General features: G+C 36.0%; 1 protein-coding gene across 15 annotated transcripts in view; it reads left to right on the top strand.

The window, feature by feature from the left end:
* The window catches only part of LOC115217392 (ral GTPase-activating protein subunit alpha-1), a 288,611-nt gene that overhangs the window by 119,371 nt on the left and 151,982 nt on the right, over positions 1–17,258 (top strand). For 14 of the 15 annotated variants that reach the window (XR_005001329.1, XM_036507627.1, XM_036507625.1 and 11 more), the window contains 8 exons: positions 1,806–1,916; positions 2,638–2,880; positions 4,359–4,508; positions 5,740–5,793; positions 6,769–6,928; positions 7,539–7,717; positions 10,175–10,356; positions 14,674–14,691. Coding sequence is in view for 14 of the 15 variants with exons in the window: in XM_036507627.1 (XP_036363520.1) it covers positions 1,806–1,916; positions 2,638–2,880; positions 4,359–4,508; positions 5,740–5,793; positions 6,769–6,928; positions 7,539–7,717; positions 10,175–10,356; positions 14,674–14,691 (1,097 nt within the window). In the remaining variant the exon portion in view is untranslated. The remainder of the gene's footprint in view (positions 1–1,805; positions 1,917–2,637; positions 2,881–4,358; positions 4,509–5,739; positions 5,794–6,768; positions 6,929–7,538; positions 7,718–10,174; positions 10,357–14,673; positions 14,692–17,258) is intronic. The other variant, XM_036507628.1, reaches the window with a different exon arrangement.

The raw sequence follows: 17,258 nt of genomic DNA, 5'->3' as shown, positions 1-17,258 counted from the left end.
TTGATTTCCTTTTGTTAAGATGACTGAATTTCCGTTTTTATTTTTAATTCGTCCTTTTCACATATTTACATTGATTGTTTAAAAAAAAAAAGATTTGAAATTAAACTTTCTGCTCTAGGAATTCTGAATGCATATTGCCGGATCTATTGCACATACAAATCCGTGTTTGCTAATGACAAAAGAAAAAAATAATGTGGGGTGGGCAGACAAAACATTTGTATAGCATTCCTGGTCCACCGTTCCATTCCATTCCCTCAAGCGTTCATCATCTTTATCTTTTAACATCCTCTTTTCCATGCTCGCATGGGTTGGACAGTTTGACAGGAACAGGCAAATTAGAGGGCTGTGCTGGGCTCTGTGTCTGCTTTGGCATGGATTCAACGGCTGGATGTCCTTCCTAGCACCAACCATATAACAAAGTGTACTGGGTGCATTTTACGTGGCACTAGTGATATCACCAAGTACCTGCAAGATGAGGTACCTTAACTGAGTGTGGTACAGACCAGTGCTCCACACCTGGTGTTCTGCAGCACACTGGTGTGCCATGAGACGGTGCCAGGTGTGTTGCAGTGTAACCTGAATATAATTTTTTCCCTTATATTCTTAGTTATATTTTTAATTCAGGTGTGCTGCTGAATTTTGAAAAGAATATAAGTATACCGCAAGTGGAAAAAGGTTGTGGAGCACTAGTATAAACTGCAGGGATGAGAAACTATGAAAGGACAGGAACAGGTGACTTGCTGAAGAGGTGACTACATGGTTTTCTCACCTGGAGGGGGTGGGGAGAGTGAGTGTGTTAGGTTCAAGTACAATATGAATATAAGACAGAATAGGATAGAAGATTAGAAAAAGTGGATGTGTAGGTAAGTGCACTGACTGAAAATAGTGTGACAGATAATTAGAGGTAGGGAACAAATTGGACACTGTGGATATCAGTTCAGTGAATGGAGAAGTGAAGAAAATATGGTAACATAGAAGAGTGATAAAAGAGTGAGTGTTAGAAGATGAGCTGTAGTGGTAGGAGGAGGTTTGACTGAACCTCAATTCTACTGAGATGGACAGGTCTTCTCAAGCATAGAATATCACCATTTATCTTGGTCCCTCATCATCTACTCTGAGAGGCTCATTTTCTTGAGGTCACTCTTCACCACATCATCCCTTGTTTTCTAGGTCTTCCTCTTTTACAAGTTCCTTCCATGTGTAATGATTGGCATTTCTTCATAATGATGGCCTCATCCATCACAATCACATAACCATACAAGCATAGTCTTCTCTCCTGCACACCATATCTGATGTTTCTTATGCTTGATTTTTCTCTCAGTACATTTCTACTTTGTCGTACATGAACACTGACATTGCAAATCTATTGGTGCATGCCAGTTTCATTTCTTTCCAGTCTTCACATATCCTCTGCATTCACAGCCTAAGTTTTACAACCATGTAGCATTGCTCTTTGTACACAGGCATTGTACAGTCTGCCTTTCATTCTGAGATAGAAGCCTTTTATTACCAACAGAGGTAAAGGTTCTCTGAATTTTCTCCATCCGGTTTTTATTCCAGCAACTATACTTTCAGAGCATCCTCCTCCACTGTCTGATCAGTTTCTTATCCCTGCAGTCTATACCAGTGCTTTGCAACCTTTTTTTACTTTCGGTATACTTATATTCTTTACAAAATTTGGATAACAGAAACTATCTACTACTTCTAGGGAGCCTTCCGGATATTTCAGAATATCTATTTTCTCTGTGCTCTTTTCATTTAAATATATAAATATGTACAGTATAATCCTCTATCATTGTTTGCAGTTACTGGAGTCTATGTTGTTCACAACTGTTGAGTGGTGTATGCAGATGCCAATGCATCTTCTGTTGGAACCAACTGAAAATGAGAAACCTTTACTTCATAAAGTATTTCAAGTAAGTATTTTCTGTACATATGTGTGTATGCTTGTTTGAATTTGTATACAGACTTGTGTGTGTGTGAGTGTTAATATGCATGTTTGCGTAAGTGTGTGTATGTCAGTGTTATTTAGGGTGAGATCAGCTCTGATCAATTATATTTGTTATTAGAAGCATTACAACAATTCCCCACCTGTGTATATTTAAAAATTTTGTTCATCCCTTTAGCATTCAGATTATTCTGTCAAATGTAATGCTTATTTATTCACATTGTTTTGAATTGATCATGTATTATCTCATAGTATTGAGATTTCAATGGACAGATCTAGACTCTCACATCTACACTTCAAAGTCATTCTTAAAATAAGCAATCACATCATTAAAATCTCAAAGCAACATGTTAATACATGATAAATTTAAAACAATATGAATAAATAATCATTACTTTGGATAGAGTAATCTGATCGCTAACAGGTTAAAGTATTTTTGAAGCATATTTTAGTATATGAAATAATGCTTAGTTGAAAGTTTGCTACATGAATGTTAACATTGTATGTAATATGGATGTAGGTATGTGCTTATGTATATGTTTGCACTCTGTTGTTTTGTACTGTCATTTGTGTTTTGTAATGTGTAATTAAGTAGTCATGTTAGAAAGCTGACTTAACCTTGACTAAAATCAATTTGTTGCTTTAATTTAAGTTTTGTTGCTTTCCTTCTCTTTCTGTGCCTCCCAAAGGTTCTGAATGCTGCTGTTACGGGACAGACGACGGCATCACTTTCAAGAGGTAGCCACTCATTCTCTGACTTTGTCTCAGAAATGGACATGGACAGAGAGGCACTACTAGGCAGCACGAGTGGCTCGAAACTGTTTCCTGCAGAATCAGTTGAGAACACAAATGTTGAAAACCCAAAAGGCCTTTGCCCATTTGAAGCACCAGTAAAGCAAGAAACAGATATTCTTAAACTAGCAGCTAAAACGGTAAGTAAAATAGTTGAAACTGGAGAATATTTTTATAGACACATTTGGTCTATGTTAATCCATCCATCTATCTTTTCCACCTACTATATTCTTGGGAGGGTTGTTGGGGTAGAGTCCTCAGGTATCCCCTCCATAGGGTTCTATCAGAAGCAACCATCATCTGATTTTCCTGCTGGAATCCCAAGCACAACCAAGATTATGGATATTGTTCAACCATCACATTCTTGGTATATTCCTAGGTCTCCTGCCAGTTCGCTTAGCTTTAAGAACTTGTCTTGCAATTCTTTCCTGTGACATTCTAATCACATGTCTGTAGTATCAGAGCTGTGGAGGCCTGTGGCTTAGTGGTTAGGGTGTTGGACTAATGATTGGCAGATTGTAGTTTTGATTCCTGGACCAGGTGACGTGATGAGTTCTTAAGCAAAACACTTCATTTCACGTTGCTCCAGTCCACTCAGCTGGCAAAATTAAATAATCCTGCGATGGACTGGCATCCTGTCCAGGTAGGGAATATATACACCATGAAACTAGGAAATTGGATCTTAAGAGTTGATATGACTTGAGAAGGTAATTTTACTTTACTTTTTAGTACCATAGCTGTGCTGTCAATGTGGAGAAGTAGCAGCTTGACTTAGGCAGACTCTTTGATCTCTGAGCTATGCACCTTACCAAGTAATGTTACTCAAGAGACCCTTGGGAGGCGCCCCCTTATGGTTGCTTGAATTTGTGATGGTACTTTTTTGATCATTAGCCAACATACATGGCCATAGGTAAGAATAGACATGAAAGTTGAATTGGAGATAGCGAGTTTGGCTTTTTTATGAACCTCTCCACTTTTGGGGTACATTTACTGGATCTGTCACATTACTGTGCCAGCACCTCTAGTTCTAGCCTCTAATGCAGCTTTCTGTCTCTCATCACTTGTGAAAATGGCCTTGAGATACTGAAACTTCTCTACTTGTCTCTTTTCTTTGGAATCTGTGCCTCTAAGTAGTTGAACTCTTGATTTCAGTATCATGGATTCAAAATGTATTGATGTAATCTAATTGCTTCAGTTGATAAGTGTGAAAATGAGCTAATTTGTGTTACACTTCTGCTTTACGTCCAGTCAAAGTAGATCAAGTACTTGTCAAGTACAGGGTTCAGTTTAATATTCCCCATAAGACAACATTGAAGATTTAAATGGATGTATGCATATTTAATATATGTATGTATATTGTTACACACACACACATGTATACACATACACACACACATATATGTATACACACACACACATACATATAATGTATGTGTAGTAGTGAGCTAGCCATCCCACTCCCAAATTTCAGGCCTTGTGCCTATAATAGAAAGGAATATATGAATATAATATAATATATAATCAATCTCAATAGCATGGAATATAAAAAAATTAGGAAAATAGGTTCGTTTGTTTTTCATTTCATTCATGTTTCCTTACCCTCTTCTTTTGTGGACAGTTAATGACCCATTTAGTTAACCACCTGAGCCATTTCCCAATGGGTGATGGTGCTGCTAAACTGAGCAGTTGTGTACAAGAACATCATGATCTGCCAGAGTTCTGTGACAATGATTTGAAACCGGAAATCTTCCAAGCAACGAATGTGCAGGTGAGTTTTATTGCAGTTATGATACTACTCTGTTATTTTTGTTTTTATTATTTCAGTTAAAGTGGCTCAGTCTGGGTGGGTCTATGCTATGCAGTGATATCTTGCTGTATTTGGGTGTTATTCATTTTTTTTGTTTTTTATAAATAATCTGGTTTTATTTAAATTTTGATTACTATATCCTTGAGAGTGGATTTGGTAGATAGAAATTGGAAGAAGCCCATCATATATGTATAGGTGTGTGTGTGATGATCATTGTACAATAGTTGTAAATGAGCATCACCATCATACATGTGGGGTCCATTGTTTCCAATCTTCCTTGTAAACATGTTTAGCCAATGTGGAAGAATACTTTGCTTGGAAATGAGTGAAGATTGGGGACAGGAAAGACATCCGGTTATCGAAAATCTGCCTCAATGAATTCTGTGTTACCCATGGAAACCTGGAAACAGGGACATTAAAACAATGCTGCTGCATATACATATTACTTTTAATATTTTGTTCTTGCCAACCACTTAATAACAAAGTGGTTGGATAGTACCTCTCTGTTAGCTAGGCAAATATAGATAAGAAAATACATGTTCTTTGCTCAAGGATACAACACAGTGGCTTGCTATTATAATGAGGTTGTTTATACATAGTCGTTTGGTCTGCTAGAGATAGCAGTCAAATCTTCCTGAAATAACATGCTACTATTTTAAACAAGGAAGGCCACACTGAATAATGTAGTCTTAGATAGACCTCAAAATATATGGCAGTTATGGTTGGAATGCTTTTGATCATAAGTGTGTTTGATTGTTTGATTGGGGTTGACCTTGGGTTAAACAATGACAGCCACAACTGTTGAGGTGAATCTTGAAGTCATTTGGATGAAGTGGAACTGAAATGTAGATGAACCTACTTTCAGTGACCCTCAAATGAGCAGACAATACTAATGTTACAAAGAGGTTGATGTACAAGGTAAATAATTAGGGGAAGTAGTAGAAATCAGTATGGGGATGGTGAGTATAGCAGTTAAAGAGATAAAAACAAAATTTTAGGACCTTGAGATGATAGTTGTGGGGTTGACTTGAGCATAAATTTGACTGTCAAGAAAGGGTGAAAGCTAGCTAGTAATCTCACCTTGCTGTTAATATTGACCATTGTTATTAGCTGCATTTTCAGTTTGTTGACCAATATTCCATTCATTGGTTGTTTTAATACTGAATTTTTTTATTTCTGTCTCATTTTTCAGTTCTTTGTCCTTAATCATCAGTCACTGATATCTTTTGTTGAGCTACCTGCTTTGGTAAGTAGTACTCATCTGTCCATCCATCTTCTATGCCCACTGTTCTTGGGAGGGTTGTGGAGGCATAGTCCTCAGGTTCCCTTCTCTATTACTTCCTATCAAAAGCAACTATCATTAAACTTTCCAGCTGGATTCCTAAGCATGACCAACTGAAACCATGGATATTATCCAACCATCTCATTCTTGGTCTATCCCTTGGTCTCCTGCTGATTGACTTGGCTTGAAGAATCTATCTTTTGCTATGACTACCATTACCATTGGTGTTTGGTCATCCATTAATCTCTGGTTTTGTTACCAGTTTTAGTATTTAGTCCTTGTGATCATTGTTGTGAAGCATTCATCTTTATCAGAGTTAATGATTACACAGTGTATTTCGTGTATCATTTCCTTTGTAATTGAACAGTACCTCTCATAGTAGCCAATACTGTTCTCTGGCTGGGGAATTTTATATGGGTACTGGAGAGAAAGGGAGTTATAGTGGATGGTGTTAATAGGTGTATCTGTACAGTCTTTTAGTCATTGGTTCTTATTTAAATATTAGCTTTCTAAAAAAAAAAAAAAATTGATAATCTGCTTGTTAGCAGCAATTAGAACAGCAATAACGACAACATTAACAATAATAATAGACTTTAAAATGTGAATAAGTAAATTAGCAAAACTGAATATATGTCACCTATGCTTATAGTGTTGTTGTGGTAAGTAGTTACTTCTAACAGACTAGCACCTGGAACTAAATTACCCTGGCCTGATATTTCCTGTATGCACATGGAAAATGGGGCTAGGAGGCATTAGGTTGTAGCTAGAGGGAACTGAAAAAGTGTTAGTAAAATTAAAAGGGTGATAGTTAAAAGAAAGGTTTGAGAAGAATTGTTTTAAATCCATGGAATAGGAAAGGCATGGAGACGGTTTATAGTTTTAATTTTTAGTTTACTTCCAATTTTTTTTTTTTCATTTATCTTTATTTATCTCTTCTAGTCTGATTCATCTGGAAGAAGTGTGACTGCTGGTTTGACCACTGCCAAAACCGTGTGCCGTGTGATCATTCGAGACCTGAGTGGAAAATACTGCTGGGAGAACTCTGTGCTCTATGGTCCTCCATGGTATCAGAAGGATCCAACGCCACAGGTTAAAAAAGGTTTGTGCCAATGTTTATACATTGCAATGTGAAGGAGTGCTGGTTTGAGTGAGTGAATAAATATATATATAGGTGTATAATGGATTGAAACATGTATGGATGAGCAACAGTTTGTGTGTGTGTGTGTGCATGCATGTATGTATGTATGCATCCATCCATCCATCCATCCATTCATCCATCCATCCATTCATCCATCCATTCATTCATTCATTCATTCATTCATTCATTCATTCATTAAGTTGTATGTTTGTTTGGTAGGTAGTGTCCATGTGTATATGCTTTGCAGTGTGAATACAGGTGCATATATATTGTATCTCAGATAATAGGTGAAGCATTCAACACAGTAAAAGAAAACTGTATTGCAGACTTGCCTAACATATAGCAGTATGTGTAAACAGATATTAAAAGACAATGAATGATACATATCAAACTTCATTCTGTCATACTGACACTTCCTTTAATGATAAAGTGACACTATGCTTTATTCATTGTTGTTTGTTAGCAAGTTGATTATTGTCATCTCTGTGTTTGATGCGGAAACATCAATGCCTTGTTTACGAATTCTTTTCTTCAGATTTTTGTTAATTTTTTTTTTTTGTTTCCATTACAGTTGAATCCCCTCTTGTTAATGGCCCGTCCAATATGCAATTTTCATCCGTCAAGATGGAAGCAGAACCACATACCAACCAAGAGAACTGTGATAGCAAGCCTCAGGATTTGAGGCCACCTCATCCTGAAGTTGTAGAACTACCTGAAGGCCACACTCCAGACCTTGATAATTTGGATCAAGTATGAAATTATTCATCTCCTTTTCTAATTAGTTATTACTGATTAATCCCAAGTCCTGATTGAACAAATTTCTGATGAAAGGCATTCCAACTGTGACTTTGTCTTATTTTCAGACTTAATATATCCAGGACTACATTACTCAGTGTGTCCTTTCTGTTCTAAGAGATGGTAATGGGTGGTTTAATTGCTATATCTATCATTAGAGTGACCCTGTAGATTATCCTCCATTGGTTTCTGTTAAGTCTGTTTTCAGTTATAGAAGTTGGAAAAATCAACTGAATTAATTTTTTTTTTAGAGGGAGTGATGTTTACTGATAATTACATGCAGCTTAGTTGATGTGGTAGTTATTTAAATATTTGATGATTAGGTATACCTAACTATTTGGTTAATTAACAACAGATTCAGTGAACCTTTGTGATTGTGGAGCCCAAGTAGAGAAGGACAAATGTAATGCCTATGCACCTGTCCATTAAAAAGTAAAGGGATCTCTTGACCATAAGGTATCAAACACAAGGTGATCCTTCCCCCCCTCCATTTTTAGATAAGGGCCAATTGGAAAAAAAAAAAGAATTTTTACAATGGATAACCAACTGAAAGTTGGCAGTTTGTTTTAAAGTTATTAACTATTGTTACAGTTATTAAGTGTCTCAGGTTTCTCTCTCAAGCTCTTCCCACCTGACTCTAAAAATGTTCTACAATACAGGAAGTACTCACCACTATAAGCTGTGACATCATAAACAGATTGTTTTATTCTTTTGTTTGTTTCAGTCATTTGATTGTGGCCATGCTGGAGCACCACCTTGAAGGGCTTTAGTCAAATCGACCACAGGACTTTTTTAAGCATAGTGCTTATTCTATCGGTTTCTTTAGTTGAATTGCTAAGTTATGGGGATGTAACCACACCAACACTGGTTGTCAGGCAGTGATGGGGGAGGGGACACACACACACATACATATATTTGTAATACAAATAAGAAAATGGAGGAACAAATTCCTTTCAATCATCAACTTACAGATATTACCATTTCATATTATTTATTAATTATATAAATAGGAACATGAAAATCGAACAAAACAATATACATCAATATGCAAATATATATATATACACAAGATGGGCTTCTTTCAGTTTCTGTCTACCAAATCCTCCCACAAGGCTCTTATGCTATAGAAGAAGACACCCAGGGTGCCATGCAGTGGGACTGAACACTGAACCATATGGTTTCGAAGCAAGCTTCTTAGTACACAGCCACGCCATGTTCAAAATATATGGTAGTGAAGTGGAACATTTGCATCAGTGTTGTAACTCTTTGCCTTGGAGACTGTGTTGGTTAGAATAGTTAGTTACTCGATTTAGTCCTTTATTTGAACTGTTATTTTTCTTCTGCTAAAGCAGTCTTGTACTGGATGAAATAAAGATATGATATTGTTAAAAGGTTCATGCCTTGATTGCATGAATGCCATATAATGTTGACTACTGTGATTTTTTTTTTGTCTGTTTTTCTCTTTCTTCAGCTATTTCCATGCATCAGTATAAAGAAGATACTGCTATGCCTATTTCATTTTCCATGTTTTGTGTGTGTTTGACCACTGCCAAAACAGGCAATTAAACCAAATTGAAAGGAATCATTTGTATAGAATTGCTTGTATATAGTATTTTTACATTGTTTTCTTGTGTTAGTATCCATGGAGTGGTTTGCACATACTTAAATTTTCTTTTAAGTGATCAGCTACTGATCACTTTGTTTCTGGATTGGTAATAATATATAGACTTGCTGAAGGAAGGCAAGCTGCCTAAAAGTGGTCCTTGTCTGAAGGCTCTTCTGTTTTTATAAAAGTCTCGACTCATCATTCTGTAAACAGTAGTTAAGTATCATTTGAACTTTGCAGTCATTGTGTCTCTACGAAAGAAATTTAAGTCTATAGCAATTAAAAAGAGACATGGATAACAAAATAAAAGTTGGTGGTTCATATTACATCACTATTGTTGCATTGTGTCACAAAGGTTAAGACACAAGTGAGATAAACTTTGCAAAACTTAAACTGGCCCTCTGTGAAAATGAAAAGATTACAAAAGCCAAAAAATTGTGTCTGTCAATGTAGGAAAAAACTGTTGACAGCAAAGATGGATTTTATAGTTATTTTGATACTTAATATTTTCAAGGCTTTCTGGAATCAAACTAGGCCTGAAGTCCATTAATTATCTAATGCCAAACTTCTAATATGAGCTGTAAAATACTGATCGGTAGGGATGATAAAATGTATTTTAGTTTTCAATATTTGTTGTTTTATTTCGACATCGTTACAGCTATTCTGGTATAGCAGACATTAACTTGGTGTAAATTTTTGTAGAAGCTCTTGTATATTGTTGTGAAATTGTGGTATCTTTTATGCTGAAGCATTATGATATCTCTACAGCTGCACAAATCTATTGTATGATTGTGATATCTTTATAGCTGCTCCGGTATATTGGTTATGCAAGTCCTGAGTGCCTACTAATGCCTGGAGTACCTCTTAACATAGCAGCACCAATTCCTGAGAAGTTGAGCACTCAAGCTGAGGAAATGATGACAAACCTAGTCCTGCAACAAAAAGAGGCAGAACTAGATTATTACTACCAGCACAAATCTGATCCACGGTAAGCAATACCTCATGCAACTTTCTTGGTTTATCTAGTAATTTCTGTTAAGTTAGTTTGCTTTGAATTTCACATTTGATTACTTTTCTTAGTATTAACTACAGGTCCCAAGTGGACCACATCTAAATGCTGTTTGTCTGGACTTGCTGATAGAGAGGGTATATCTTTATAGTTTAAGAGATTTTATTACATTTTTTTACCAGCTTCTATTACTGGACGTTTGTTAAAGCCATTTCTTGAAATTGATTGTCTTCACCTATGTTTGAGGACTGGATGTTCTCTTTAGTGGACTGCCTTGTTATACTTTAAATTTTGTCACCTTGTTCAAATGATGTCTTGAAAATGACAAATTTAAAACCACAGAAGATGGCATTTTGTTTTAAAATTTAAATTGACAATTTTTGTTGCTGTCATAGTGATTGAGTGGCCATGGTTGTGGTCAGCTGTGGTTATGGTTAATTGAGCCAACAAATTTTGAATTCAAAACCTGCCATGGACATTGTTATGTCCATAATTCTCCTATGACTATATCTTCTAAGGAAGTACTCTGCCTATTTCTATTATTTTTCCAAATAGGAATTTTGAGGCATTTAGTGGAATGATAAACATTTTCATTATTGAATTGACATTTGAGCATAACTTGGCAAAATGTTCTATTATAATAATATAATCTTTAAAACATATTTGTATTATAGAACTAGAAAAGTGTCTTAGGTGGTTTGGTATCAAGTGTTAAGCAAACTTCTGTTGACTTTGTTGATTTAAAAGAGCCACTTTCACTATAAAGATGATGTGTTTAGACTTAGGAAGGGTAACTACTCTGATAAGGTAAAATTGCAGAAATATTTTATATTAGTATCATTATTATCACCAGCATTGTTTTAATGTCCATTTTTCCATGCTTGTATGGGAAAGATATAATTCATTGAGGCAGACTTCTTTTTACAATTGGATGCCCTTCCTGTTACCAACCCTTCTCTGTTTCCAAATAAGGTATTGTTTCCCCATAACTGGGCATGTTTTCACAGAAAATTGGAAACAAAGGACACCCTTTGTATGATAGTGATGCTTATTCTCCAACAATTTGTGCAAATGTCTGCCAAGACAATGAAACCTAACCTCCCCATTAGTGAATGAGTTAGTGAAGGCTTCTTTAAGTTTCTGTCTACCAATCCGTTTACAAGGCTTTGGTTGGCCTGGAGTTAACATAGAAGATACTTGCCCAAGATTTCACACAGTGGGACTGAACCTGGAACCATGTGGTTGGGAAGCAAACTTCTTAACCACACAGCTGTGCCTGCTTTTTTATATAAATATCCAGTCAAATTTTATATAATTAAATTTCATGTTTGCTCTGCCTTGTCTCAAACTCATTAGCTGCTAACAGGTACCATTTTGACTTTATAATTGAATAGTTAACTATAGGAAGGGCATCTTGATGTAAAAAACTTTTTGCTTTAAATAATGTACAAATCTACAATAGTATCTTACCAACTTTTGTATTGAGAATTGGATATTGAATATTGTAATTGATAATTATTTCTTAAGTAAACTAAAAATTAATTTAAAGTGTTTTGGTTAAAGTAAATGGTCTTAAAAATTACTATTGCCTCAATCATTATTGCTGAAAAATTGGTACTCCACAACTTCTTTTTACAAAGTAGGGCTAGAGGGGTCACCTGTCGAGCTGTAATAAAATGCCCCAGAGTTTTTGATTATGAAATATGCAGCTGGAGTCTTGATATTTCTCTCTTATCAACATGAAGCCTCTGTGGCTCCATGTAAGAAATCTGTTTCATTATCATGAGCAGCTGTAAGTAGTTGCATGTTGTCAAAAGTTGGCCTTGTGCCAGTCAAATGTCTGAAATGACTATTGTGACTATGACCCTTATTGATATTGATGTCCTTGGGAAAAAATTTTAAAACAAATTACTGAGGTTGACTGACCCACCTACGTTCCTTCTCTAAAACTGTGTGAAATTTTCCATGGTTAAATTTGCCTTTCATCCTTTTTGGGATCAATTAAAAAAAGCAAAAAGACCAATCAGGTACTGGAGTCAGTTTTATCACTTGTTTGCTTTCCTTGAATTTATGGCCTTGTGCCTTATTTTGATTTCAAATCTCCCCAAAGTCAATTTTGCCTTTCATACATTTGAGGTTGATGAAATGAGGTACTATTCAAGTACTGGAATTGAAGGTATCAACTAACTCCCTCTCCTCAAAACTGCAAGCCCTGTGTCTGTCAGAAACCATTATTATTTGGTGGTGGATTGGCAGAATTGTTAGAGCATTAAGTGCCAGAACAGATCCCACAAGGTGTTCTGTCTGATGCTCTGAGTCCTAATCCCTCTGAGGTCAACTTTAACTTTTCATCCCTCAGGGGTCTATGAAATAATGCACCACTGAAGTATTGGGATCAGTTTGACTGACTGTCCCCATCCCTCAAAATTTCAGGTTTTGTAACTTTATGGGAAACCATTATTAGTATTATTGTTATACTTGGGGATGGTTGTCCTTTGCCAATTGATTGGCAAAAGATGACCATTCTTAAGTATAACAGTATCTGTTTCAACACACAATTTCACATCAGGAATCTTGCAAAACAAATACATAAATGTAATAATAATAATAATGATGATAATATTATTATTATTATTATTATTAAGACTGTGAGCTGGCAGAATTGTTAGCATGCTGGGTAAAATGCTTAATGGTATTTCATTAGTCTTTACGTTTCAAGTTCAAATTCCACTGAGGTCAACACTGCCTTTCATCCTTTTGGAGTTGAAAAATTAAGTACTAGTGAAACACTGGGGTTGAGGGGTTAATGTAATTGACTGGTCCCTCCCCCAAAATTTCAGGCCTTGTGCCTTTAATAAAAAAGGATTAGGTGGTAAGCTGACAGAATTGTCAACATGCCAGACAAAATGCTTTGCAGCGTTTCACCTGTCTCCGTGTTCTGAGTTCAAATTCTGCAATGGTTGGATTTGTCTTTCATGAAATAAGTAGCAGTTCAGCACTGGGGTTGATGTAGTTGACTTGCCTGCTCCTTTTAAATTGTTGGCCTTTTACCAAAATTTGAAGCTATGGTTATTATTATCTTTATAATACAAAGTGATGAGCTGGCAGAATTGTTAGCATGCCAAACAAAATGCTTGGCTTTTCATCTGGCTTTATGTTCTGAGCTGAAAATTCTGCTGTGATTGATTTTGCTTTTCATCCTTTTGGGGGTCAATGAAATAAGCACCAGTCAAGTCTTGGGGTCGATGTAATTGACAAGTACCAGCCTAGCACTGGGCTCACTGTAATTGACAAGCCTCCTCCACATCAACATTTCAGGTCTTGTGAGTATAGTTGAACAGATTATTATTAAGGGTGGTGAGCTGGCAGAATTGTTAGTACACCAGACAAAAATGCTTAATGGCATTTTGTCCATCTTTACATACTGAGTTCAAATCTCACTGAGGTCAATTTTGCCTTAAGCCTCTAGCATTTTAAACTGGCCATATCTGGCCAAAATATTCTACGTGTTTTAAGTTAAAACTGACCAGATTCAACCTCTCACACTTACTCTACAATGTCATTATAAAAATATTTAGTCACAAGATACAAGATAATACCTGATTAATTCAAAACAATACTAATAGATATGCAATGAATTGGACAAAGAAATCTGAATGCTAAAGAGTTAAATCCTTTTGGGGTCAATAAAATAAGTACCAGCCTAGCACTGGGTTCATTGTAATTGACTAGGCCCCCTCCCCCGAAATTTCAGGCCTTGTGCCTATGACTGAAGGTGGTGAACTGGCAGAATCATTAGCATGCTGGGCAAAATGCTTACAGCATTTGTCAGTCCTTACATTTTGAGTTCAAATTCTGCCGAGGTTGACTTTGCCTTTCATCCTTTCAGGGTCGATAAAAAATTAATTAGTTGAGTACTGCAGTCAATGTAATTGACTTAACCCCTCCTCCAAAATTTCAGGCCTTGTACCTATACTAGAAAGGATTATTATTATTATTATTATTGGCAGAATCGTTAGCACACTGGGCAAAATGCTACATTCTGAGTTCAGTCTGCTGAGGTCAACTTTGCCTTTCATCCTTCCAAAGTTGATAAAATGAGTACCTGTTGAATGCTGGGGTCGATGTAATCGACTTATCTCCAGCCTGGAACATGCTGGCCTTGTGCCAAAATTTGAAATCATCGTCATCATCATCATCATCATTATCATTATTATAATCGTTATTGTTATTATGTTACATGTAATTCAATTGTAAATAAAGCAATGCCTGATTTACTTCATTTGTTGTGTACAGACGAACCGAGGAGAGACCGTAAGTGTTTCATTGTTTTAAGGCCACACTTAATTTCTGGGTCCTTTTGCCTGTGTCACACGTAACATAACCACCATCCTTCCTTATTATATTTTTCCTTCTTTGCACTTTGTAGAAATATTTAAAATTTTTTTTTACACTTTTGCATTATTATTATAATTATTATTATTTTCTTTTGCTACTTGTCCACCTCATCCAACCACACTATCTTCAAAATGAAGCCGTGAAAGCATTATATACATACATGTATGTATATAAGTGTGTGTGTGTACATATATGTATATTGATTTTATTTGATTTTTCTACTCCTCTTGTTCTGCTATGATGGTTTTGTCAGTTTTGTAAAACAGTGATTTTTTTTTTATAGTTTTTGTGCTAATATTTCAAGTCTCTATTACAAAAATTCCTCTTGGATTCCTTATATTTTATTTTGTTTTTGTCCATATATCTTCCTATCCTTCTTTGTTTCCTTAGTCATTGTATTTCTATGTATATTTTGAAATTTATGCCTATGTGGTGTGCCAATGAATATAATTATTCTTGCTTACATACACGTGTGTGTATATTTATGTCTGGACATATATGTATACATGTGTGTGGATGTATATAGTGTTTGTGTGTGTGTATATATGTAAATGTGTGTGTGTGTGTGTGTATATATATATATATATATATAAATGTGTGTGTATATGTGTATATATATATATATGTGTATATATATATATATAGTAAAATAAGTACTGAGGCTGCTTCATTTAACTAAAATTCTTCAAGGTGGTGTTCCAGCATGGCCACAGTCTGACTGAAGCAAGTAAAGGATAAAAGATATATAAATATGACTGTGTGTATGTTAGTGTATATGTATACATAAAATACACACTCTCACATGTGTTTGTGTATATATATATATATAAATATATGTGTGTGTATATACATACACACACTGGGCCTTTTCTGTCTACTAAAATCTACTCAGAAGGCTTTGGTTAGCTAGGAGTTTACAGTACAAGACACTTGCCCAAGGTACCATGCAGTGGAACTGAACTTGAAACCATGTAGTTGTGATGCAAACGTTTTTACAACACAGTACATCTACACCTATATATATATATATGTATATACATATACACAAACATGCAAGTATACAGATGTATGTGTTAACATGTAGGTACACGTGTGTGTATGTATGTTCATGTGTTTGTGTGTGTATATATGTATTGTGAGTGGATTTGGTAGATGGAAACTGAAAGAAGCCTGTCCATGGAAAGCGGATGTTAAATGATGATGATATAATCTGTGTGTGTGTGTGTGCGTGCCTTTGTCTGTTTTTTTCTCCCATCACCACTTAACAACTGGTGTTGGTGTGTTTACATCCCTGTAACTTAGCAGCTTGGCAACAGAGACCAATAGAATAAGTACTAGGCTTTAAAAAGTAAGTATTAGGGTTGATTCATTTGACTAAAAAATTCAAGGCAGTACTCCAGTATGACCACAATCTAATGACTGAAACTACTAAAAGATGTGTGTATGCATTTTTATACATGTATATATATGTGTGTGTGTGTGTGTGTGTGTGTTTATATGTGTATATATAAAGGATGCGATGGCTAAATTGTCGCTATTTCATATTTTTAATTTCGTGCACGTGCACTGTTTTTGATTTTGTCAACGACACAGTATGGTCAGTTGGGCACCGTCTGTGAGACAAACAGTACCGTGATGCAATTCACTCTGCTAGAAATTTGGAAACAACATGCTGTGCTGTTTGGCATTCACACTGGAAGCTCTAGTACAAACACAGATGATGAACACACAGAACAACCGTTGGTGTGCCATGTCCCCAAAACATGTACCGAGAGTGATAAAAATCAAACATCCAGTCAACATCATAGTGTTTGGAGTGATCACTAGTGATGGTGATGTTATGCCTCCTTTTATCTTCCCACACAGCTTCAGACTCAACCTCCTGGAGGAGGTAGTGCTGCCCTGAGTCAAGAGGATGGCTGCTGGAAGACCCTGTCTGGCAACAGGACTCTGCACCATGCCACACCAGCAGGAGAACCCAGTCATGGCTGTCAGACAATTTCTGCGACCACATCACCCCTAACATCTGACTACCTAACTCCCCAGACTGCAACCCCCTTGATTATTATGTGTGGGATGCAGTTGAACGAGAGACCAACAAAACTCCTGGTAACACCAAAAATGAACTGAAGGCAAGGATTATGGCAGCATTCACCAACTTAAACAAGGAGACTGTCCAGAAGAGTTGCAGGAGATTTCAAAGTCATCTAGAGGCCATGGTTGAAGCCAGTGGCAATTTTATTGAAGATTTACTCATTAGTATTCCATGATATTTTATGTAATTTTGGTAAATATGTCTTTTAAAATGAGATGTCAGTGTTATTTTCATTTTTGCGTAATTTAGACGACAATATACTCACCGCACCCTGTGTGTGTGTGTGGATAACTCTATTTTTTTAAATTTACCAATGTCCTGTTTTACTTCTCTTGTATTTAGATTATTTTTATTTTCTTTCTCCTTGCTATTGTTTCTGGGGCTGCTT

The sequence above is a fragment of the Octopus sinensis genome, linkage group LG11 (assembly GCF_006345805.1).
Source record: "Octopus sinensis linkage group LG11, ASM634580v1, whole genome shotgun sequence".
In the NCBI taxonomy this organism is placed as follows: Eukaryota; Metazoa; Mollusca; class Cephalopoda; order Octopoda; family Octopodidae; genus Octopus; species Octopus sinensis.
The sequence above is the reverse complement of the archived record's forward strand: the minus strand, read 5'-3'. Positions and strand labels throughout refer to the sequence as shown.